Source organism: Poeciliopsis prolifica, unplaced genomic scaffold (assembly GCF_027474105.1).
Source record: "Poeciliopsis prolifica strain line A6 unplaced genomic scaffold, Auburn_PproV2 SCAFFOLD003, whole genome shotgun sequence".
Classification (NCBI taxonomy): Eukaryota; Metazoa; Chordata; class Actinopteri; order Cyprinodontiformes; family Poeciliidae; genus Poeciliopsis; species Poeciliopsis prolifica.
Window position 1 is genome coordinate 9,025,816 of NW_026562378.1, and position 22,490 is coordinate 9,048,305.

At 38.5% G+C, this 22,490-nt stretch overlaps 3 protein-coding genes across 3 annotated transcripts; 1 reads left to right on the top strand and 2 right to left on the bottom strand.

Moving 5' to 3' along the window:
* Positions 1-31: 31 nt before the first annotated feature.
* On the bottom strand, positions 32-11,586 carry LOC129356415 (dnaJ homolog subfamily C member 16-like). Its single transcript, XM_055026003.1, has 15 exons — positions 11,179-11,586; positions 10,953-11,019; positions 10,678-10,823; positions 10,195-10,370; positions 8,845-9,029; positions 8,495-8,599; positions 7,431-7,589; positions 7,202-7,332; positions 6,643-6,820; positions 6,260-6,442; positions 6,040-6,116; positions 5,671-5,751; positions 5,464-5,559; positions 2,313-2,483; positions 32-2,228 (listed from the first exon to the last, which is right to left on the bottom strand). The coding sequence occupies exons 1-15, from the start codon at positions 11,373-11,375 to the stop codon at positions 1,748-1,750; spliced, it is 2,433 nt and encodes an 810-aa protein (XP_054881978.1). The 5' UTR covers positions 11,376-11,586; the 3' UTR covers positions 32-1,747.
* An 889-nt stretch (positions 11,587-12,475) lies between these two features.
* Positions 12,476-17,881, top strand: b3galt6 (UDP-Gal:betaGal beta 1,3-galactosyltransferase polypeptide 6). Its single transcript, XM_055026021.1, has 2 exons — positions 12,476-12,753; positions 13,780-17,881. The coding sequence occupies exon 2, from the start codon at positions 13,784-13,786 to the stop codon at positions 14,801-14,803; it is 1,020 nt and encodes a 339-aa protein (XP_054881996.1). The 5' UTR covers positions 12,476-12,753; positions 13,780-13,783; the 3' UTR covers positions 14,804-17,881.
* Positions 17,882-18,796: 915 nt separating this feature from the next.
* Positions 18,797-22,060, bottom strand: LOC129358379 (protein FAM107B-like). Its single transcript, XM_055027385.1, has 5 exons — positions 21,955-22,060; positions 21,232-21,265; positions 20,899-21,055; positions 19,027-19,171; positions 18,797-18,926 (listed from the first exon to the last, which is right to left on the bottom strand). Exons 1-5 carry the CDS (start codon positions 21,976-21,978, stop codon positions 18,828-18,830), a joined length of 459 nt encoding a protein of 152 aa, XP_054883360.1. The 5' UTR covers positions 21,979-22,060; the 3' UTR covers positions 18,797-18,827.
* Between the last annotated feature and the right edge of the window lie 430 nt (positions 22,061-22,490).

The window sequence follows — 22,490 nt, forward strand, 5'->3', positions numbered from 1 at the left end:
CACCACTGACTCAAAAACAGCTGATGCCCTGTCAATGTAGATAAAAATATTTATTAGTTCCAAGAAGCAGTAACAGAAATCGATTGACACATTTTAATAAATAAACATTTTCTGAAAATGAGTAATCTTTCATTTTCTATAGCAAGATCAGAAAAGAATTGTTAGGTTTCAGTGTACAGCAAATATTATTTGTTGAGCAGCAAAAGATTATTAATAGTTAAGGAATTAATCATCAGGAAAAGTGAAATATTTAAGCAGTGGGGAAAAAAAGAGAAAATAAATCCAGCAGTGTTTTTTGAGTCTACCTACTTGAAGCTTACACATTTGAGGTTAAAGGTTAAGATTTAAAGAAAGACAGACTAATAGGTTCTGACTGTTTCTCCCAAATGTGACAAAAAATATTTTCAGTTTTCAAATGAACATTTCCGAATATTCCTATTTGATGCATAAAATCTCTTGAAGCAGTTTCAAAGTTACATTTCCATCAGCTAAAAAAATTAAGGGGGAAAAAAAGAATGGCTTAAGTAATTTTCAACATGTGCTAAATGAAAAGTTCTTGGGAGTTTGAAATTTGCCAGGGGTATGAATAATTCTGAGCCTAACTCTATTCCTTCAGGCCACATGTTGAAAAATCAATCTCTAAAGAAAAGTCTTAAAAAATAAAAATAAAAAAGCTTCAAAGCTTGAGGTGCATTTCAGAGGCTTGGTGCATGTTTAAATCATTTAAGAAGTGCAAAAAATGGCACACACTGAATGACTTCACCTAATAAATAAAAGAAGGAGCAGAGAATCAAACTCCTAGGATCAGATGAAGAAATCATGTGTACACACAAAAAGCCATGTACCGTATCTGCCTTTTCTCTACAGGTGAACTGGTATTTATGAAGAAAATTAAAATATCTTTACCATAGACATTTCTGCAGCTGAAAAAGAGAAAAGAAATGACAGGATTGAATTGCACCCACAATCTGCTTCTGGTTTTTTTTTTTACTTTTTTTTTTTTTATTACATATTCTCTTGAGTTTCAGCATTTCGATGGCTTCTTAATGCAACAATAAATATTTAGAGACAGGCTCATACATTTTTCTTGCTGTTGGATCTTAGTTTAGCCCAACAAATACATCCCACGTGTTCAGGTCCTGGTTTGGATGTTTTGGACATTAAATATTCAAGCTTGGCTCTATAACCCAACATACAGGTTGAATGTACATCTCCTATATATAGTGTTTGTGTAAGAAGATCTTTCTTGCCTTTCTTGCTCTTTTACTGATCTCTTTTACTTGTTTTTTTGTTATTCAGTTTTTTTTTTTTTTTTTTTCTTTGCTCTTGTGTTTATGTTCAAGTGCATTTGGGTGTGATGAAAGCAGTGTTTGTATCTGGGCCTGATTGAGCCGGGTGTGTCTGCACCAAATCCTGTCGACAGATGTTAATGGAGGATTTTCATCCCATGTAATTATGACAGAAATGTATAAATAAAGCCTATGGTACACAAAGGCATAACAAAATACATATAGACAAATAAATTTCCAATTTCAGACAGGGCTAGACACAGCAAACATCTCCTGCACTGTGAATCATCCAGACTGTGAATATGATGAAGCAATATGGACAAGGTGTTGCTGCTCACCAACAGATCAGTGCCGCGCTACACAAAACTTAAACAGTTATTTGAAAACAACATGGTCTGCAGCTTTCTTTGTTCAGGAGGGAAAAAAAGCAGAAGGTGCAGCTGTTCTTTTCTCTGACCTCAGCTTTCTGCGTGGAAGGCGCTGGAGGCATCGTTCAGCGTAGGCCACGACGAGACGTACAACCTGGGCAGAGTGCCCTCCATGAGCCGTTCCATCCACAACCCCAGCCTGTCCAGCTTGTGGTGGACCTCTAAGCTAGTGGGCCTACTCGAGCCTCTTTTGGGGACGGCGCCATCTTCCCTGGAGTGAGAACGGGAACGGGAGTGGGAGCTGGACCTGGATCTAGACCGTGATTTCCTCTTGCAGTCAGAGGACTCAGACGACGAGTCACTGGGGTCCTCCCCGGTGAAGACGGGTCGGAAGAGACAAAAATATTTCTTGTAGCCGTTGAGGGCCAGGACGTGCCCCGTGTAGTCTGAGGACTCCTCGTCGTCCGAGTGGCTTTCGCTCGGCCCGGCAGGACAGGCGGAGCGAAGGAGCGAAGGCATCCAGTGGTGGTGCTTATCCGCGTTGAGGAACGAGAAGTGGAGGGTCTGAGTGCTGAAGTAGGACAGCAATTTTAGGATAAACAACAGGAATTATGGACCATTTCTTAACACAACTGATGCATCTTATTAGACTCACCCAGAGAAAGAGAAAACCTCCTTTGCAAACTTCTTGAGAAGAGCATTCTTGGAGGCGTTGGTGAGCACCAGCACAACGTTGATGTGACCCGGTCTCAGTTTTACCAGGTTACTGGTGTAGGTGACGTCTGTTAGCTCTGTCACTTCCACAAAGTCCTTCCTTGGGGGACGGCTGCATAACAACAAGAGGAGAGGAGAGAACAATAGCATAAATGATGCTAGGAACTCCACAATTTGGGAATAGTTGGTGGTGTACAAAAACATTATTTAAAAAAAATTCCACTAATTCTTACTAAAGTAAAAATTCACCCCAAACACTTTTAGAAACATTTAACAATTAATTTGTGCACACTTAATAAGAGGGGAAACAATAACAAAATTATTGTGTGAAGCAATAACTGCTGACAGTGATTAATGATACATTTTTAGTCGGTTCCACCCGACTTAATTTTAAATCTAGAATTTCATACAGTTTATGACACCAAGTACTTTGACAGGCCCACAGCACCACAGATCCTCCACCACTCAAGCTTTTGGTTGATGAAAAACAAAACTCTAGTGATTATTGCAAAGGAAACTCAAAGCACACAGTTCCACATAAAGTCCCAGTGGAGTTTTGCAACACATTGTGTCTCTCCCTGCAGGACTAAAAGCAAAGGTTTCTGGCATGTCACCCAAACACACTACTTGATATGTATGGTGTATCTAATGGTTGTCCAGGAGACCTGGTGACTCCAAGATGCTACTATTTGCTGGAGTAGAGCTATGGATTTATTTATTTATTTATTTTACATTTTTTCTTGCCGTTCTGCTCACTGTGTCTGACTGTTAAACATGAGTTCTGTGTTGCATCATATTTAATCACCGTTAAAACAAAAAGTCACTGACGAGTCAGAAAGTTCCTAGAAACTCCTGTCAATTTTTTAATTAAAAGTATGAATCCAAGTAGAAAGCATAAATTTACATCTGGACTAATTCAGACAATTTTCATAGCAAAATTTTTGAACTTTACTTGTATTTGCCAAATAAGAATGACTGTAAATTGTTTGTCATTTAAAGTATTTTGCATATCCACCTTATTCCTAGCCCCCATGAGGCTTTGCGTGATTTATGGTCGAGACTTCCACCGCTAACAATGGTAAACATAGGTTTACTGTTAGCAACTCGCTAACCGGCTTTCATCGGAGCTTTTAGGCAGTAAAATAAGTATGAACACCAGCTATCAAAGCTTAAATGTGACAATATTGTTTTACTGCAACCTACAGCTATTGCAGGGAGGGATGGCGTGTAAAAGAAATGGCTGCATTTCTTCCAGTCGCACTAGCATGTGTTAAAAACTGACTAATATAACTGTGTGTGTATATCACTTTAAGAGCTCAGGAAGCCGTCTGAATAAGCTTTGCTGTGATTGGTTAATTGTAATCTCAAGAGCACATGTTCAGTGTTCTGCGAGCAGAAAGTTGAAGTAATCGTTGGAGACCGTTCAGAGCTGTTTGTTCAAGAGACTGAGAGCGTGTAAATGAATAAAAGTAAGTTTTGTCAGTATTTAAGCAGGATTTATATATCTGTGCAACTTAAATATACATATATGGCAATTTAAAGAGTTAAGATGATAAAGTGAGTTGTAGTTATTTGTGGTCTCTTGCTGCCATCTGCTGGACAAATTAGAAATAACTGTTCATAGCGAGCGCAATAATAGCTTCATTGATTTTGTCTTCTGTATTCCTTGTAGACCACTCTCAGCCGTATTAAAGAAACCAAGACCTGAAATCTTTCCTCTCATTCTTTACCGGATGCTCGTGGTGGCTGTACCATTTAAAGAACTAACACTAAATCAAAGAAGAATAGCAATACGTAGTCTACTTCACTCAGTTGCTTCGGATGCAGATGCGGGATTTCAGCAGCGGCGAACCTCGAGGTTCTAGTTGTGATGGACTAAATATTCCCAGAAATTTCATTTTTTCTTATAAATACATTTTGCTGACCCAATCACAACGATAAAGACCCAGATCATGATCTATATTTTTAAGAAATTCAAACGAAAAATAAAATTCACATCAAAGCAAGCTAATATTTTGTAGTTCTGGTGTTTTGTACTATCGGCATAAACCTGCAGCTCAGATCTCTGACCAGCTTCTCTGCTTTTTCTCTTATTACTGTCAGAGAAACGAGCTGCTAGCAGCGCTGCTAATTAACGGTCATTCCGTTACAAAAGTTAACGATCGTGTTCATGTCGCTCCTCGGGATTAAACTCACAATTACGAGAATCTAATGAGCAGCTCTCTAATAGCAGACGTCGTGTCCGTAAACAAGTTTTACTAAATGTTGTGTTATAACCGAAAAGAGAAATGTAACTTCTATCATAGTCAAGCAAAAAAACCTACAAATTACAGTGAAATACTGCTACTTCCGGTGAGCGCCGGAAGTGATCCTCCTAGGAATAAGGAGGATAAACATTTCAAAATGAGCACTTTTCAAGCCCAGCTTTACCAGAACTTGAAGTTGTCTAAAGTCCAGAAAGAAGTGAAATTATCAATTTTTCCCTTTTTTGAAGGTACATTTACTCAGATAATCAAAAATAATGTGATGTGGCAAATCAAAGGTAAATAATGCAACTAAAATGCCTGCTAATGCAAAAAATAATAATTTATTAAGAATCACTACATTTTTTTTTTTAAATCGAAGAAAGAAGTCTTTAAAATTAAACATTTCTTAATTTTCTTTTTTCCAAACTTATCAAAACCCGTAAAAATGGTAAAAAAATAAATTAAATTTCAATTCTGGTTATAAAACCTAGCTTTAATATAGTGTCAAATGTTTTATTGTTTTGTGAAGATCTGCTTAATCAGAATTCCAGCTGAGCGTGACAGGAATCATCTTGCAAAGTCTTTCTTGCATTGATCAGAGATAAAATTACGACAATGTCAGAGCTAATATAAGCAGTCGTGGAAATTAAACAAAAAAAAAAATGTTGAACTAAAACTGACCAGCTGCAAATAATTGAGCCATTTGTGTGGAGGCATGCACTGTTGGGGTTAGTCTGAGACTAGGAGTTACTAATCTCAGCAGATCTTTACAGATATTCACACAAGATAGGCAAGATGTCTCATGTATTGGGTCCATCTTGTGCTCATTTCAACTTACTGCATTACCTCGAGGTGTTTGCTCTGCTTGATGCATCATCCTCTGTTTGAGTTGCGTTTTTCTCCTTTGGCTTTGGTTTCTGAGGTTTGCTCTCGCTTGGCTCACTATGAACAACAGCAAACAAGAGAACGAGAGATGAAAGCTCTTCTAGGTATGGTCTCGGAGGTTAGATTTCTGCACACTCATTCAACTGATTGGATTCGATTAAGACTCACCTGAAAGCCTGAATTATTACAGTACCAAAAAGAATGAAGAGGGCTGAGAAGATCAAGGACAGGATAGGCATCATTTCTCGCCTAGAAGTAGGGAAAAATATAAATATTATTTTTAAAAATGTATTAAAATTTCCAGACACAGGTGTATGTGTTGAATCACCCCAATAGCACTCCCACAAAAAGAAACTGCACTGCCAATTCAGTCACTTATTGTTGTATAGCTTTCAAAGAGGAGCACTGCAGCTTTAATAGGACAGACTAAATAAGGACCAACGCAGATCTTAAAGCAGCATCCGATCTTGTTTCAACAAACACAGTTGATCTCTTTTCCATCGCATTCTGCAGTTTCCTGAGGGAGTACTGTCTTACCAGTTTGAGTAGAGAAGGCCATCATATATTTGAAGGATGTAATCATACACAGCATTCATCCACTGAATAATAAAAATCTGTGGAAAAGATAAAAAAAACTCAAAAAAAAAACAGCAGCAGCCATTAAAAATTTAACATGACGGCAATGCAAAAAGAAGAATAAAAAAGAAACAGCTTTCTGTCTCCAAACTGCGCTCGGGTCACGTTGTCTGCGACTTACCGGAGCCATCTCGTTGTTGAGTTCCGGTAAGGTTGTGTCAGAGCTCAGGTAAGTGGGGTCTTTCTGCAGCAGCTCCAGCTGCTCGTGGAGCCGGTACTTGTCCTCCTGGCTGCCGTTCCAGCCGCTGCTCATGGAGCGGAACAGCACCCTGCCCGCTTGACTCCGCCTCTCCAGAATCACCACCTGTCAGTGTTATCGGAGAGCACTTTTAAACCAAGGCGGCGCAGCACGTTGCGCATCCTGTGTCTGTAATTTGAAACAACGAATCCTATACGACTTCAACGTTTCGTGTGCAGTCAACTGGAGAGGGGGGAGTGCAGGGAGAAAAAATAAAAAAGTTCATCTTGACCTTGGTGTTTGCTGATTCTTGTGCATGAACCGACCTGAGGGAAGGCGGCAGCCTGGTTGGGTAGTAGCGCCCGACAGAGAGGCTGCTGCTGATGTTGGTAGACGTATGCGAAGCGTAGGATGTCTTTTTTGTTAGAAGTGGCAAAGTCCACAAAAGCCTTGTTGCCTGGGAGGAAGGCTTCATCCTCACCAGTGATGAGCAGCACACAATACCTAAAAAAAAAAAAGCATAACCTAGGTTATGAAACAATATCTCTGACAGAGATCCACAGAATGAAGTCAAATGAAGAGCAAAACAGAAAAAAATATCTACAAGAAACCACCATTAGACATTGTAGTCCAATTGCGGACTACGATGTGCGCAATTGGACATTGAAAATAAACTGGACATCTGTGAAAGGGCTTTAAAACTGATGGACACAATAATGATTTTTAAAATTATTCTGCAGTGTTCATTTCTGCCTCGCCCAAACATACTTTGTATGTAGAGAAGAAGTGTAGAAGGGGTAGAAAAAGCTTTAATAGTAAAAAGGAGTTTAATCAAGCCATCTACAAAATATACTATGACAACAACAATCTGCTCATTTTTCTTACTTCCTCCGTCGGTGGAACTGCTTGACGGGACACAGCTCATCAAAAAGCTGCTGGTTGACAAGCCGTGGCACCTGTAGGAACTTGTTGTTCGTAACAAACTCATCCATGAGCTGCTTCTTTATCCCCCTGGCCTGAAAGACAAACGTCAAGAGGAGTTCAAAATTTTAATCAAAAAAAGAAACTTTTGTCATAGGGAAGAGCCCTGGACTTCAGAGAACACAAATTGTACCTGGATGATGTCCACAGGCTTCTCTGTGTCCTCCTTAAATAGCAGCATGGTAGGAGCGTAGGTGTTGATGTTGAACTGCCGCAACAGCTTAGTGTTGGGCGTCGCACCTTGATCCACGTAGCCAAAGCGAATGTAGTCTTTAAAGGCAAAAGCTGTCAACTGAAGGATGATACGGTCGAATAGAAAGAAATGATGATAGAATACATGAGTGGGCAAAACTCTGCTTCTTATAAAAATATTTTATGATTTTTTTTAGCTTCAGTCCAACACTTTGGCCAAATGTTTTGCACCACTAAATAAAAATTACCACACTGTTTTGGTCACATTTCCATTTTTCTTTAAACCATTTCTTTAGGTATCAGTAAGGAACTCATTAAACTTTTTAAGACCATTTACCATTATGATTTAAATTCAGGAATTACGTTTCATGAATGACAAACAATTAAAGTAATCTTAATAGCTTACTAAGTTCTGTTTAGCATGACAACTTAATGAAATGTACTGTAACTTTGTCAACTCAAGATAAACAGCACTACTTTCTCAAAAGTTAATGAAAATTGGGATTGCTGCAGCACACTTGATCCTGTAAAGACACCAAGAGTGCAGATTGTAATAAATCCATTAAATCATTTTTAACAGAGGTGCAAATAGCTAACATCAGGACAAAAGTTATTCACGCTGAATGTTATTTTACAGTGTAATTAAATCCAGATCCTCAGCAGGATGTATCACAGCTGCAGCATATAGAATAACTATACAGGACATAAGCAATACACAAATCAAGAAACAGATTTATTTAAGATATTTTAAGGTTAAACTTAATTCTGTACAATGTAAAAAAAATATGACGACAGAATTTAAACTGTCAACAACATCAAATATAATCTAAAGTATTTGTTCTTGATTTATGCAAGGTTTTTAATCATGTTGGAGATGCTGTTAAAAATGGTCAAACTGTGACGTTTCCATAGAGATAAACGTTGCCTAGGTGATGAGAAATTAATGTTATATGTGTAAGTTAATAATTCACTTTCACATGGCTAAAGTCGACCAAATGCCTTTACCTTATAAAGAAGAGGCACAACAGGAACTTGGTCAAATAGCAGCAGACTGGGTTTATTTTCCACATGCCACCGGTCAAGAAAAGTCTGATAGTTGTTGTCATTGATCTGTAAGAGAACATCATAGAAGTTAGCAAAAGAAAGACAAGTGTTGGAAACAACAGGCAAGAAAGGAGGTGTGTTTGACCCTCTGTCGGGTATTTACACCTCAGTTTGCTAAATACTAATTAAAGGACAAATCTGCCATATCTCTAGTGTGCTTATTTACATAAAAAAGGAATTGACTGCAGAAACAGCTCTCAGGCTCTAACTCCAGAGAAACCTTTGTAAAGGTGAAATGAAAATGCAGTTACCCTCTCCACCAGGTTGTGAGGCAGCAGATCCTCCACAAACTGTCGCAGGTGCTCTCTGACCACATGCTGGTGGAAGAAGGTCATCCTGCCGTTCACCAGCCCAATGATGGAAGGAGGCCGATAAGCTCCCAGCTGGTTGGCCAGACGACGCTCAGAACCCATGTCCACGATGCCGATACCCACGCCTGATTCAACGTTGACATAAACAGTGATACCATGACGTAAAAAAAATGAATAAACAAACATGGTCAATGGATAAAATTGTATAAATTTCACATATCTGAACGCGAACTGCTCATCGAAGTATGACGCCATGAACATTTTATAGTCAAATCCATGCAATACATTCAAAGAAGAAGCTTCAGGAATATGTTTATTTTATCAAGGCAAATCACAATCAACACTAGTCACGCTGCCAAGTTACTCACGCATGGAAACCTGTGAAAAAGTACTTGTCCCCTTTCATTTTTCCTTTATTTTAGATATTTAATTACACACAAACATGTAGGTTTTGTTACCTTATTAACAAAGCTTAATAAAGGAATATACTCAAGGTCGATGCAAAAATCAGTCGAGATATGCAATGATCCACTTATTTATTGGATAGATTTATTTGAACCCAAAACAACTTTGCAGGCTTTGATATGTTTAACATATGCTGCTCTCTAGCAACTAAAACAATTTTAAATAGAGTCTTAAAGGCACATTTAAATTACTCTGTTGGCAGAATGTGTAATCAGCGATCTACTACTAAATGTAAAGCAGGGGTGTCAAACTCATTTTCATTTTGGGACATATTAAAAATCTGACTGTTCTTGAAGGGTCTGTTGTGTGAGAATGTATTGATAAAACCAATTTAAAACAGTTGTGTCAGCATTCTATGAGTGTTTCTTAAAATTAAATAATGTTAAACATCTTTTCACACCAATCAGTTCATTCAGAATTTTTCAATCAAAATCACAGATCTTGTGCTAATTTAGAAATATTTGTAAGGAATTTTTATGATGTTTGCGCTAATGTATGATGCTAAATGTGACTTTTTCTTAATCATTGCATCGATCACAAAATATGACTTGACAGGAGGTAAGGCTGAGGTAGCAGTCACTTAAACTCAATGTTTTTGGCCAATTTTGAGAGAAATTTGCAGCAAAAATTCCAAAAATGTGGGAATCTATGGAGTTTGTGTGAATTTTGCAGGTTTGTGAAAAACTGGAGGGATTTATTGATGTATTTTGAAGCGTATAGGGCCACTTAAAAAGCTATGGCGGGCCAGATTTGGCGCCCAGGCCTTGAGTTTGACACATGTGGCGTAGTGTATTGATACGTTTTTAAAAATACTCAAAGCCGTACCCAAAGGTTCCAGCTCTAGCACCGTCTCCTTCCACACTGGTTCGATGTGGATGCAGGCAAAGCACCACTCAGAAGTCACTTTGATCAGGTACGGCCTCTTGTAGCTGTCTGGGAGAATGTCATTGTGAAACTGAGCATGGTGCAGCATATACTTGCTGTCTGCAAAGTCTCTGGACCTGGAACCAGACAGAAGTGTTTTTGTTAGGGTATGCCAACAAGAAGTTCTGCAAAATCAAGAATCTGTACATTCATCCACATAACAAGGATTTGCAGGAGTGGATGAATTTTGATCTTTACATATTTTCCCTCCCATCTTATCTTAGTAAAGTAAGAACCCTTTTTTTTTTGGGAATAATTTTTTTAGGTTGATAAGTTGATATATTTGATAAGTTGATATACTTTATTGGTTATTTTGGGGTAGATTCTGCTCTGTAGTTGGACCCATCTCCTTTGTATTGTTAGCAACAACGAAAACTACAATACCTGGAAAACTGGAAAAAAGACTCATCGAAGTAGAAGTTGTTCTGAAAGTGGCGGAACCCATGGTGCTGGGACTGTCCGAAAGGCTGGTTTTCATCCATCTGCCCATAGCGGTCAAAGTTGGACCGTCGCTCCTCATTTGACAAGATCTGTGAGTAAAAACAAAAGTGAAAGGAGGCTGCTTTCATACTCATGGTTTCATTAACGACATAGTGGAGCTGAAAAGAACATATGACAACAAGCAGTTGTGTAGCCTGTATAATATTTCTCCAACTTACCTCGTATGATTTGGAAATCTTAATAAACGTATCTTCAGCACTGGGGTCCTTGTTCTTGTCTGGGTGCCTAAAGAAAAAATAATCATCATAGGGTTCTACAGCATATATTTAGCCAAATGAAACACATTTAGTGGTAAATAATCAGCAATCATTGACACCGGTTTTTGTAGAACATGACAGACCCACAAAACAAACTAATGACCTCTCACACACTTGTGTCGCTCACCATTCTCTGGCCAGGTTTTTATATGCCCGCTTAATTTCCACCTGACTGGCGCTCCTGCTGACCCCCAGGACTTTATACGGGTCAAACTCATGAGTCGTTTGCGCCACATGTGAAGTGATAATTAGTAGAAAGATGGCGAGAGTGACTGGACGTGTCCGAGCCGGTCCAATCCAACCGGTGCTCCGATCCGTCATCATCTTATGCTTCTGCTACTACAGTCTGACGTTACGGCTAGTTAGCTATCACAGAACGGAGAATAAACCTTACATGTTCGGCTCAGTGAAGGTTTTGAACGCCACGTCGAATCACACGTAACATACGACTGCTTTACAACGACTAGGCCATCGTTTTTCTTACATATGATGGACATTAGCAAATCGATAGCACCATGACAGCCAAAGCGACCTCCGAAATGCGAAACTTCCGGTTTGACCTTTCAAAATAAATTTTTTCTGGTATCCTCGCCAACTGAAATAAATCACAGAATCGAATAAAACATGCATGCCAAGGACATGCAAGGCGCGGCGCGTTTTGACAGCAAGCAAAACGAGAATATCGGAGTGAAAGAAAAATGAAGGTGAACAATATTGAATTCTTGAAAATCCCTTAACATTGTCCATATTTTACAAACTCTACCTAATTTCACCAGTATTCTGTTTTCTCAGCATACTCGTAGCATGTTTTTTAGGTTGGATTAGTTTTATTATGATTACTATTTGATTAATCCATTTACCCATTGTTTATTCCCTAAATCAAGGGTCACCCTGAGGAAGTAACGAGTTCAGCCTGGGACTCAAAAATCACATATTTCAAGCAACAATTTAAAACAGTAAGAAAATTATTTTATTTTGTATGAATTTACATTATTTTATTTTGTATGAATTTACATGAATTTCCAGCATGAAAATCCAGATGTGGGCTTTAATTTTGGAATGTCTATACATAACATCTGGGTCTTAATGCGCATGTGTCAATCGTTCGTATTCTGTTTATTCCCTGGCTTCTCTTGTCTTCAGGTACATCATGAAAGAAAAAAAATAACACACGCGTGCATAAGTACAACGCAAAAATTCATACTTGTTTTCAACACTTAGTTATGTGGTCATTTTTTGGTAATAATAAAATGATTCGTACTTGTATATTTGTCATGGTTTTTGGCCACCAAGTAAATTCAAAAGTTTAATTTATTGAAATGTATTCTACCATGTATGCATTTAAAAATGCTCTTTCTGCGTTTTTAATTTCACTCGCGCACGGCGGGGGGCGCTTCACTTCCGCTTCCTCTTCCACCCAGAGCCACCCAGAACTGATTCAGATCAGGACTGAAGATGGTCACATCATTTCACAAAACGTCCCTCCTAACCTATTTATAGTAACCCTTGCGATTGAGCCTGATCCATCCCCGGGTCAGACCAACATGAACAGGCTGTGTGTGTGTCTGCTGTCCGCGTAGAGCGCTCACAAAGTGCGCGGATGGTTTGATCCGGGTGGGTAGCGCTAGCCGTGCACAGCTGCTTTCCGTGGCTCGACCTGCCTGCAGCATTCAAGGGACGGTGCTCCTTTAACCCAGCAAAGGTAAACAAGTAAGCCTCTGTATGATATGTGGCGACCCAGTTAATGTGCCCTGTTCAGCTGATGGGTAGGCTGTTTGCTAGCATCATGCTAATCTGCAGCGTTATTAAAGTCAAAAAGAACAGAGTCATCCTCAGGTGTGTTTAATATTATATGGGTTTTATTACAGTTTCCCCACACGGTCTGGACAAATGTGGAGCTGCGATTTTGGCGTTTTCAAGTTCATCCATCCATTCATGGCTCTACCAAATTAACTGATTCACATGTTCACTCATTTTTCCTTATATTTACTCATTTATCCAACAATTAATCGTCAATATTTTTATCCACTCATCCATGTTATTATCCGCCCATACATTTATCCATTTTTATTTAATCATTCATCTGTACGTTCATTTGTCTGTCATCCATTGTGTTGTATCATCCATTCATCTATTTACATATTTATTCACCCAGCCATTTGTGCATCTTCGCATCCAAATGGTTGTCCTTGTCTTCTGTCCATCTGTCCATACCTTTGCTGAGCTTTCCATCCCTTAATGATATAATTTCTCCATATGTTTATCCATCTTTGCGGCCAAACATTGATGTCCATTTATTCTTCCATCTGTCCAGCAGTCTGCTGCTTTTGCTGATTCCTTATCGAAAGGCTGACATTTATTGTACTATTCAATTTAAACTTGACAAATGAACAGAGAACAGGAAGAGAAAGTCAAGTCAATATAAGTAAGGAATTTGACATGAATTAATGCTTATTAATCCAAGCAAGTACAGCACCTTTGAGTATTAGTTTGAGTCTGTCATATGTGTGAACAAATAAATACTTCAAGTCATATATACCTGGATATTCATTAACCAGGTGCAGCCCTTTGCAAACATTCTTTCTTTCTTTGTCCAGATCTTTGTTCTTATTAGTAACATTAGCAATAATCTGTTTGCAAAATGTTATGAGAAATATTACATAGTCAAACAGGTTTATAGAATTAAGGATACACTGATAAATATTTTTTTTCCTCTTCCCACATTCAGCACCATGAATCTCTTCCGTCTGATATGTCGCCATAAGACAGCTCTGGTCATTGGTACTGTGTGCAGTTTTGCTGTTGTCCTGGTCTTCTTGGCCAAATGTACCTCAGAAACTCTGAAGCAGGGTCACCTGGATCCTCCGGGCTTTGCTCCCAACACCAAGTCTTTGCAGTTCCGTCCAGACCACCAGAATCCCATGTCATCTTCGAAAGACTTGTCAGCATTTCTCGTGGTCCTCATCACAACAGGACCCAAGTACACAGAACGCAGGAGCATTATCCGCAGCACCTGGCTTGCCAAACGTGACTCTGATGTTCTGGCCATGTTCGTGGTTGGAACTCAGGGCCTTTCCAGCGAAGACCTTCAGAATCTGAACACGGAGCAAGGACGGCACAAAGACTTGCTCTTACTGTCTGATCTTCGGGATTCTTATGAGAACCTGACACTAAAGCTGCTGCACATGTACTCCTGGCTGGACCAGAATGTGGACTTTAAGTTTGTCTTCAAAGCGGACGATGACACATTTGCTCGCTTGGACCTACTTAAAGAGGAGCTGAAGGGTAAGGAGCCAAGCAAGTTGTACTGGGGTTTCTTTTCAGGGAGAGGCCGTGTGAAATCAGCTGGGAAGTGGCGCGAAAGCTCTTGGGACCTCTGTGATTATTACCTACCCTATGCCCTGGGAGGGGGTTACATTCTCTCATCAGACATGGTACGCTACGTGCATCTTAACGCGGGCTACCTCAAGACATGGCAGAGCGAGGACGTGTCACTGGGCGCCTGGCTGGCACCGGTGGATGTTCGGCGGACGCACGACCCACGATTCGACACGGAGTACAAGTCGCGAGGTTGCAACAACAAATACCTGGTGACGCACAAGCAGAGTTTGGAGGACATGTTGGAGAAACACCAGACTCTGCAGCGAGACGGGAGGCTCTGCAAAGAGGAGGTCAAGCTGCGGTTGTCCTACATTTATGACTGGAGTGTTCCACCGTCGCAGTGCTGCCAAAGAAAAGATGGGATTCCATAGTTTCTGTCCTTTGCCTAATAATATATATTTTAATACAAAGTGAGGAATGTTCACGTTTACCATTGGATTGTGTGGATGCTTTTAGAATTGTGCAACTGGTACTAGATGCTGGAAGACAAATAATACTCCAGTTGAAAACTTCATCCTAACGTGTAAAAAAATCACATTCTTATATTTATGAAAACATAAATGGATCCAGTGTAGAACTGATAGCACCAATTGTTTCCTCATTTCCTCCTTCACATGCACTGTTACCTATAAACCGGCGCTATCTCACCAGTCCTTAGCTGGACAAGAGGAAAGAACCGCTTTAATCAAGAGCTGGAATAAAACAAGCTCACCGCCTGTAGGCTTTCTGTTCTTCATCTCATAGAAAGCCATATTTGGAATTAATTATGTGCTTTGCAGCATCATCTGGCATGTAATAAACCTCCTTAAACATGCCACCTGCATATTATTTAGTGTCGCTGCATACTTTTGAATAACATATGTCAACAGATGCTCAGTAGGAACCACTTGGTGTTCAAAAAGTGTAGTGCCGCCAGGTGTTAGTGAAACACCTGATGTTGCTTATCAAACTTCTATTGGTGTAGAATTAGTAACGCTGCTCTTAGATTTTTTTTTTTTATTCGAGTTTTGTGTATTCAGCTTATACAGTGGGTAGTAGTCACTAACTAACGGCCAGGTGGGGCTCTTAACATTATCTAGTGATCACCAACCTTAAAATTAATTATTAATGCCAAAACTGCTTTCTGTAAAAACACACTATGCAGCTGAGATGAGACAACATGCTGCATAGAACTGTGATAGAGCAGAGTTGTAAGAAAAACATTTAATTGCAGACGATATTATTGCAATTCTTCAATAATAACGCAATTTCACAGCACAGTGCCGAACTATTTTGTGGGTTTTCTAAGAAGCTCTATGGTGGAAAATTTTCTCTCTCATTTAAACTGGGTGGAGCTCGAAAGCCGATGCTAATATTCACTATAGTTTGGAAGTATTTAAACATTTTCAGATCCCTCAAGATGTTCAGTCAGAGCTTCGACAAATATGGTTTCTATGTGGTTTTTGCGGATGTGTGATTAGGAAAAAAACCTTTCAACCAAGCCGAAGATTGGTTTAAAACTGTCATTATAGTCTAGGCTTCCTTCTCAAGTCTGTTGATTTAGTCTTTGCATATGTTAATGTGTTGTGAAGACACTAATACATTAATTCCCTCTGATTTGTTTTTACAAACAGACGGGCTTTTAAACCCAGCTGTTATCTTTTCTGTGTAGTCTTGTACGTTTTCAACCTCAAGTTGGTCAACATAAGTATTTTCCCAATTTAACTTCTCACTTCCTGAATCAGAGGCCAATGTCAATCCTGTTCTTTTTTGGTAGTTTACTGCTTGGACCTCGCTGTGATCTCCAGTTTACAACCTCAGTAACTTAAATCCGTATGTGCGTCACCTGCTGAAACTTCTTTGTGGGCAATATTTAAAGTGTCATCGCACATGGAAACCTGGTCATTACTCCCCCATATGATTTATTTCCCTTTTTATATTCTGTGAAAGTAATTTTTTTTGTGATTTATTTATTTATTATTAACTTATTCTGTAGCCACGCAGCACTACAGTTTGGACTTCAGTGCAGTGGATGTTACGTTGGAACATGTTGGACTTAATGAACAGAAATAATGAATGAGAAATGTTCTTTTTTTTAAAAAAAACACACACAAAAAAAAAAACTTGTTTATGAACAATGCTACACAAGGTTTGTTATAAAGGTGCAAAAGAAAATGTTTGATTATATCTTATTGAAAAGGCCTTCCTCCTTATAGTAAAACTAATGTGAGAATGATATCACAAACACTAACAGTACGGGAGTTTTTTCCTTTTTTGTACCGTCAGGGTCTGTATTTATTGTGCTAATCGTGAATGTTTGTTAGCAGCACACCAGGCACTTTTTTCTTTTTTCTAATTACTTTTAAGTTCCTGTAATGTTTCTTTGTGGATTATTGTTGTTTCTGATGTGACTCTTCACCATAAACTCTCCTTTTTAATGTCTGTAACGTCTTAACACTTTGTGAAGTTTATGTAACAGATTTGAATAATGGGCTGTAACATCGTCTGGCTTCCTGTTGGTTTGATTTTCAGTTTGTAAAATTGTTTTACATGTTTCATCTTCAGAAAGTTCAGAAAAAAAAGATAAAAAAGATGAACTTTAAAGCTTATTTTTAATGGCTCAAGTTATGTTTTTGAAAATGTTGCATTTTCTTTGTCCTCTGCGTTTACTCGTCACTTCTTATGTTTCTCTGATTGCTATTACATGTCTAAATGTTTTTATTAAATGCATTCTTGTCATTTCAAATTTACTTTGGCAATTTTGTAAAGAGTTAAATCTTTTGTCAGGTGCACTGCTGTGGATGAAAATGTCTTTCCTCTAACAGATTTTATTTTGCCACGAGTAGAAGTTAGATGATGAGCGTCATTTGAATATTAGACCGGGTAAATATAAATACAATTTTTAAAAGATTTCATTTAATTAGCAGAAGAAAAATGATCAAAACTCACCGTCAGATTTGTAGAAAAACAGTTTAAAAGTGGCAGTGAGTCTTTTATGTCACTCTGGAGAACTATGTGCCAAGTCTTTTCCCACAATTCTTATAATTTAACATTTGAAGGTTTTCATGCATGAAAGGCGTATTTATGGTATTAACCACAACACAGCAATTGGATTTTGTTGCATCTTCTTTTTAGTCGGCAGTATTTTTCTGCTTGGCACTTCCACATGGATGCTGTTTATTTTGAATCATAAACACTGACCTTAACCAAGGCAGATGAAGCATATATGTTGTTTTGTGTTCTTTGTGGCTTCCTGGATGAGTCATCTTTGACCACTCCCCAACTTCTCCTGGGAAGGTTTGCCACTGTCCCATACATTCCCTGTTTGTTGCTTATAGAGATAACTCAGCAGTTCTGTCATTCTGCCCCTGTTGATGTTCTGTCACCCTCCTCTTCTGGCTCAGCAAAGTGTTGGTGCTTCATTTGCGCTGTTGCAATGAGACAGCAGTGATGGGAAGCCTGGCTTTTTTCAGAGAGCCGGCTCCTGTTGCTGCCAAACAGCTCCGAATTTATTGTAATCTGCAGCGTCAAATTTTTGATCTAGCTGGATGCTTTATATGTTAATAAATCTTGTAGCAGTTAGCGTTTTTATGCGAAGCCTAACACTTTCCTAAATTTTTACATTTGTTCCATTACGAAAACAAACATTCTTATTTTTGTGTAATAGTTTATCAAAATGTTTAAATGCCACATCAGTTCTCCCTCAAGGACATTTTACTCTGGCCAGCAGTGTGAATAAGTGTTAATCTAACATAATTATGTAAAAGAGTTATGCAGACTTGGAGGATTTCCTGCTTTCAGTCATCTCCTCACCATTAATATTCCTCAAGAAAACAAAATGTGTCATGGCTATATGGTTAAGCTGCCTTTGTAAAGTCAGCAAGTTTTATTCAACCTTCGGTTCACATGACAAGTTGTAATTCTTTATTATACTTCCTAGCATAACATTTAATTCATTCTACTTTATTTGTTTCCTTGTTTCAAACCCACCCAAAATTTGTTATCTTAATTTTCCCCATCAAATACAGAAAAATTCACCCGCAGAGTATTTGTGCTTCGGGTACCACAATGCCCAGCATCGGTCCTGCAGCTCAGCATATTTCCTGTTGTCAGACAGGTTCGGTCTGTTCATAATCAGGCCTGGCAGAGTAACGCAACTCAAACACAGCAGTTTCCTTTTATAAGCAAAAGAGCTGAATTGCCCCTTTGATTTAATAATAACACAACAGTCTACAGGAAACTTTTTCTATACTAGTGTAGATTCATATTAATTTGATCTCTGCTTTGGCAATGACTGGTTGGATGTATGTGATTCTCGATTGAAATATGTTGTTTTAAATAAATAACGATGCTCCTTTTAGATGATAGAAACAAACCACACTGTCACAGTGAAGAGTATTTATTTCCCTGTTTGCATTAGGAAGAATGTGGAACGTGTTTCAGGGATTGTCTCACGCGAACAAACTCTGGTATGTTTTTCAGGCCTTCCCTCCACTTCTTCTCCTCCAGCTCAAACTGCAAAATAGAAAGCATTTATTTATTTATTTTAAGGTTTCACAATCCCAGAGAAGACGAATCACTGAACAGTTGCTATTTCCCCCCTTGGTGTGCTTACATGTTGTATTCTCTGCTGTCTCCTGCGCAGTTTCACCTCTAAGTCAGAGCGAGGTTGGACAGACAGTTCCGTTTTCTTGAGCTGCTCTCTGTTTTTGATTTCGAGCACACATTGCAGCTCTGGCTTCTTTCGCGGCAGCATACCCCTGGAGATGCAACAGATTATTACCACAGGGCTTGGTCTTTGGAATGAGTCACAAATGCTGCAGAGCGCGTAACACATAAATCAGTGAGGGCGCAGTGTACAGTATACTCCTTAATTATAAGAACTCAGGTTGAAGATGTGAAAAAACTTGAAGTAAATTACTCTTACAGAGACTTGTTGACTCCTAACCTATATATGGCAGGTTTTGACATGACTCATGAAGGCTTTTGCCCAGGGCAGCAGTGGTAACAGGGTGGGAGGGGAACACCTGTACCATTTCTAAAACAGGTCATATTTATCTGTTAGTTGTTCTTTGAACAAGTTTGCTACTGCTGTCATACATGTGCAATCCAATGGGAGTTAGTGCCCTTCTTTATTGCCCCCAGCGGGCTATTAAAAATAGGTAGCTAGAGGGTTTTTGCAAATGATAACACAGATTCTCCAAATGGGGTGAAATGCATGTTGTTCTTTAGTTTTAAGTAAATTGGCTGGACAACTTCCATAACCAGGTCACTTACTTCACAAACTAGAACGACTTCTATGCCTGGTGCCATAGGAGAAAGTAAAGGTATGGCAGATAGTATAAGGAAGGGCAGACTGATAACACCACCTGATTTTGACGCTGAGAAAACTATTTGTTTTTTGGTTCAGAGGTGTACACAGAATCAATATAGAAACCAACAAATTCTCATAGTAAATTTTTGTAAAGGCTATTGATTTAGGAGTCGGGGAGTGAAGGGCAAAGAAGTTATGAATCAGACAAGAACTGAGAGTGGGGGCCTGAGAACAACACTTGCAGTCAGAAAATAATTTTATTTTCACTCATAAAGACATCTCTGCCGTCCTTTAAATGTTCTTTCATCTTTTCCAATTTGAACATTTTCTGACGTTCAAATTGCAGCAATAGACCACTCTGTCACAATATATTCGTAGCCACAGCCATTATAAATTAATTGCTAATATAACGTTCTATGATACTGATAACCTTAAAGTGTCATAGACCAAAAAAAATATCTTTTTTTAATTCATTTGCCAAAAATGATTAAGAGTGTGACAGCAATCATTATACAAAAACACACAAATAAAAAGAATTTTATAGAATAATAGGTGCATTTTTCAGCATTTTTTAATAGGTTTTTAAAAAACACAGCAAAAGATTATTTCATCTTATGACATCTTTACCGTAGGTTTCAAAATTGTAGAAGGTGAAACACTATTAGAGCCTGAACCCATACAACTAGCAGACAGTCTTTTTTGTCGTAAGTGGTATTTCTTCATTTTAGAAAAGAAAAACACCTGTTTTAGGGATAATCAGGGATATTCAGATGAGAGTTGCACCTTTGAGTCGACCTATACCACCTGGGCACAGTGCTTATCTATGTCCACAGCTCCAAGACAGCTGGACAGGGAAAGCCTAAGAGGATTCAATGACTCAAACAAGGAGACGCATAAAATACAGGACCAGCACTGCAACTTGATTTACAACAACTTGATTTAGAGACAATACAGAATCCATCTCCTTCTGAAATGACCTAGTTGAAAAGGCACATCAATCTCCTAAGACACTGGATCTGTATTTAATACCTCCAAAAAAGAAAAAGAAAGATTCCAGGGCGTCATTGAAAGTCTAAATATCATCTGTTCCCATGTTTTCAGCTCCCTTGTATGTGTTTTTGTGATAATGCTGAAATGACCTGGTTGTTGTCAGACAGAAAGCTGTTTCCTCACCGTCTGTAGCAGAATAGGAGCTCCTGATGAAGAGCTCTTCGTTGGACACAGGCCAGGATGGGATTTATCAGCTTTTGTGGTTTGATGAGGTCATCTTCCTCCTGTTGTTGATTTTCAATCACCTGGTGAGGTGGGCTGATCCAACACTGCGCTCTGTCTGATACGGATAAATGCAACGTCAGTGTGAATCAGTGTCTGTGCTACATCAGAGCTAACTCTTGGCAAGACAGAAAATGTACTCCATAAATCATGTGATTTATATTATAATGTTGAATTGCAAAATATGAAAAAGCTTAGGCTTTTTAAAAATCAAATGTAAACAATGAATCTTACTTGTTTTGGTTCTGAGATCATTTTTTTTTGGTACCTAAAAAAAACACAAAAAACAAAGAAAACGGTCTGTTAGAAAGAGTTAGGCTCAAATCATACAAATCCACAAAGACGACCATTCCCTCAATCAAGCATGCAAACCATTGAATTAGGTATATGTTTTAAATGAAATGGGCAATTAAATTTCTGTTTGATCATAACAACACTGGAAAAAGATGAATAACGAAGCATGGTTCTTCTAAACACTACCACTACATTGTTCAGCATTTCATTCATGTTATCCATGTCAGAACAATAATATATGAATTAAAACCCTTTACTCAAAAATGTGTACTATGCAAATGAGCAAAGAAAAATTTCATAATGATTTTGAAATCATTATGAAATGAAATTGGACATAAAAAACGTCTGCATAGAGTTGGCTGACTAAATAAATGGTTTTATATTCGTGTGTGTCCACTAAATTTTTGCCAATCAATAATTTAATAGATTTTTGTTCTTGTTCAAGATTCTCAAAAAATGTATAGAAAATAAAAGAATTATAGGATAATCATTTGATGCTACATCTCTGCGCAGCAACGCAAATGTCAGAAATTTCAACCCAGAAACACTTAGAACACCTTAACGTTATTTTTCTTTTTACATTTTTATTTCTTGAGGAAATCGTTTTGATTCCAAATCATATCATCAAATAGCAGCGCATTGATCATAATAAGACAATCTTACCTGCACGTTTTGGTAGAGACGCATTGCTTTGGATAAGGTACTCCGCAGGAACGGATGATACAGGAGGAGCTTTCTCTGCTGTTTGCACACTGTGAGCTGCAGTAGCTGTGAGGTGGATCAGAGCAGCTGTGCCACTCTGTCAAATCTTGTTAGGTGTCTCATGACCCTTTGTTCTACCCCTATTAACATTACAGGACAAACTTCTGTTGTTTTTGCGGTGCAGCAGGAGCACCATAAGCATAGATTAGGATAATGAAACATCATGTCGGGGATAACACTAAAGTCTTTACACAAATGAGCATCTGCTTTGTAGACATATTTATTAAAGGCTAGAAGTACAGTACTCACATTGTCACATTAACGTTTACCTTGTTAATTTGCACTTTTCTCTTAAAACCTCAGAATTAATAAGCACAAATAACACATGGATGAAAAAGAAAGCTCATTGAACCTTGAAGATACTTTAAAGGCTATAAGTAGATATACCTATAGTAAAATATTACTTACAAAAAACACAAAAATTAAGCTTCAATGTA

What these genes read in the sequence shown, in the direction of transcription:
- b3galt6 (XM_055026021.1), top strand. Translation starts at nt 13,784, where the DNA reads ATGAATCTCTTCCGTCTGATATGTCGCCATAAGACAGCTCTGGTCATT.
- LOC129358379 (XM_055027385.1), bottom strand. Translation starts at nt 21,978, where the DNA reads ATGCGTCTCTACCAAAACGTGCAG. An exon ending in CTCCTATTCTGCTACAGACG is followed by an intron (nt 19,172 to 20,898) that starts GTGAGGAAACAG and finishes TTGCATCTCCAG; the next exon opens with GGGTATGCTGCCGCGAAAGA. An exon ending in GACAGCAGAGAATACAACAT is followed by an intron (nt 18,927 to 19,026) that starts GTAAGCACACCA and finishes TCTATTTTGCAG; the next exon opens with TTTGAGCTGGAGGAGAAGAA.
- LOC129356415 (XM_055026003.1), bottom strand. Translation starts at nt 11,375, where the DNA reads ATGATGACGGATCGGAGCACCGGTTGGATTGGACCGGCTCGGACACGT. An exon ending in TTGTGCCTCTTCTTTATAAG is followed by an intron (nt 7,590 to 8,494) that starts GTAAAGGCATTT and finishes ATCATCCTTCAG; the next exon opens with TTGACAGCTTTTGCCTTTAA. An exon ending in AGGCTGCCGCCTTCCCTCAG is followed by an intron (nt 6,443 to 6,642) that starts GTCGGTTCATGC and finishes TAACACTGACAG; the next exon opens with GTGGTGATTCTGGAGAGGCG.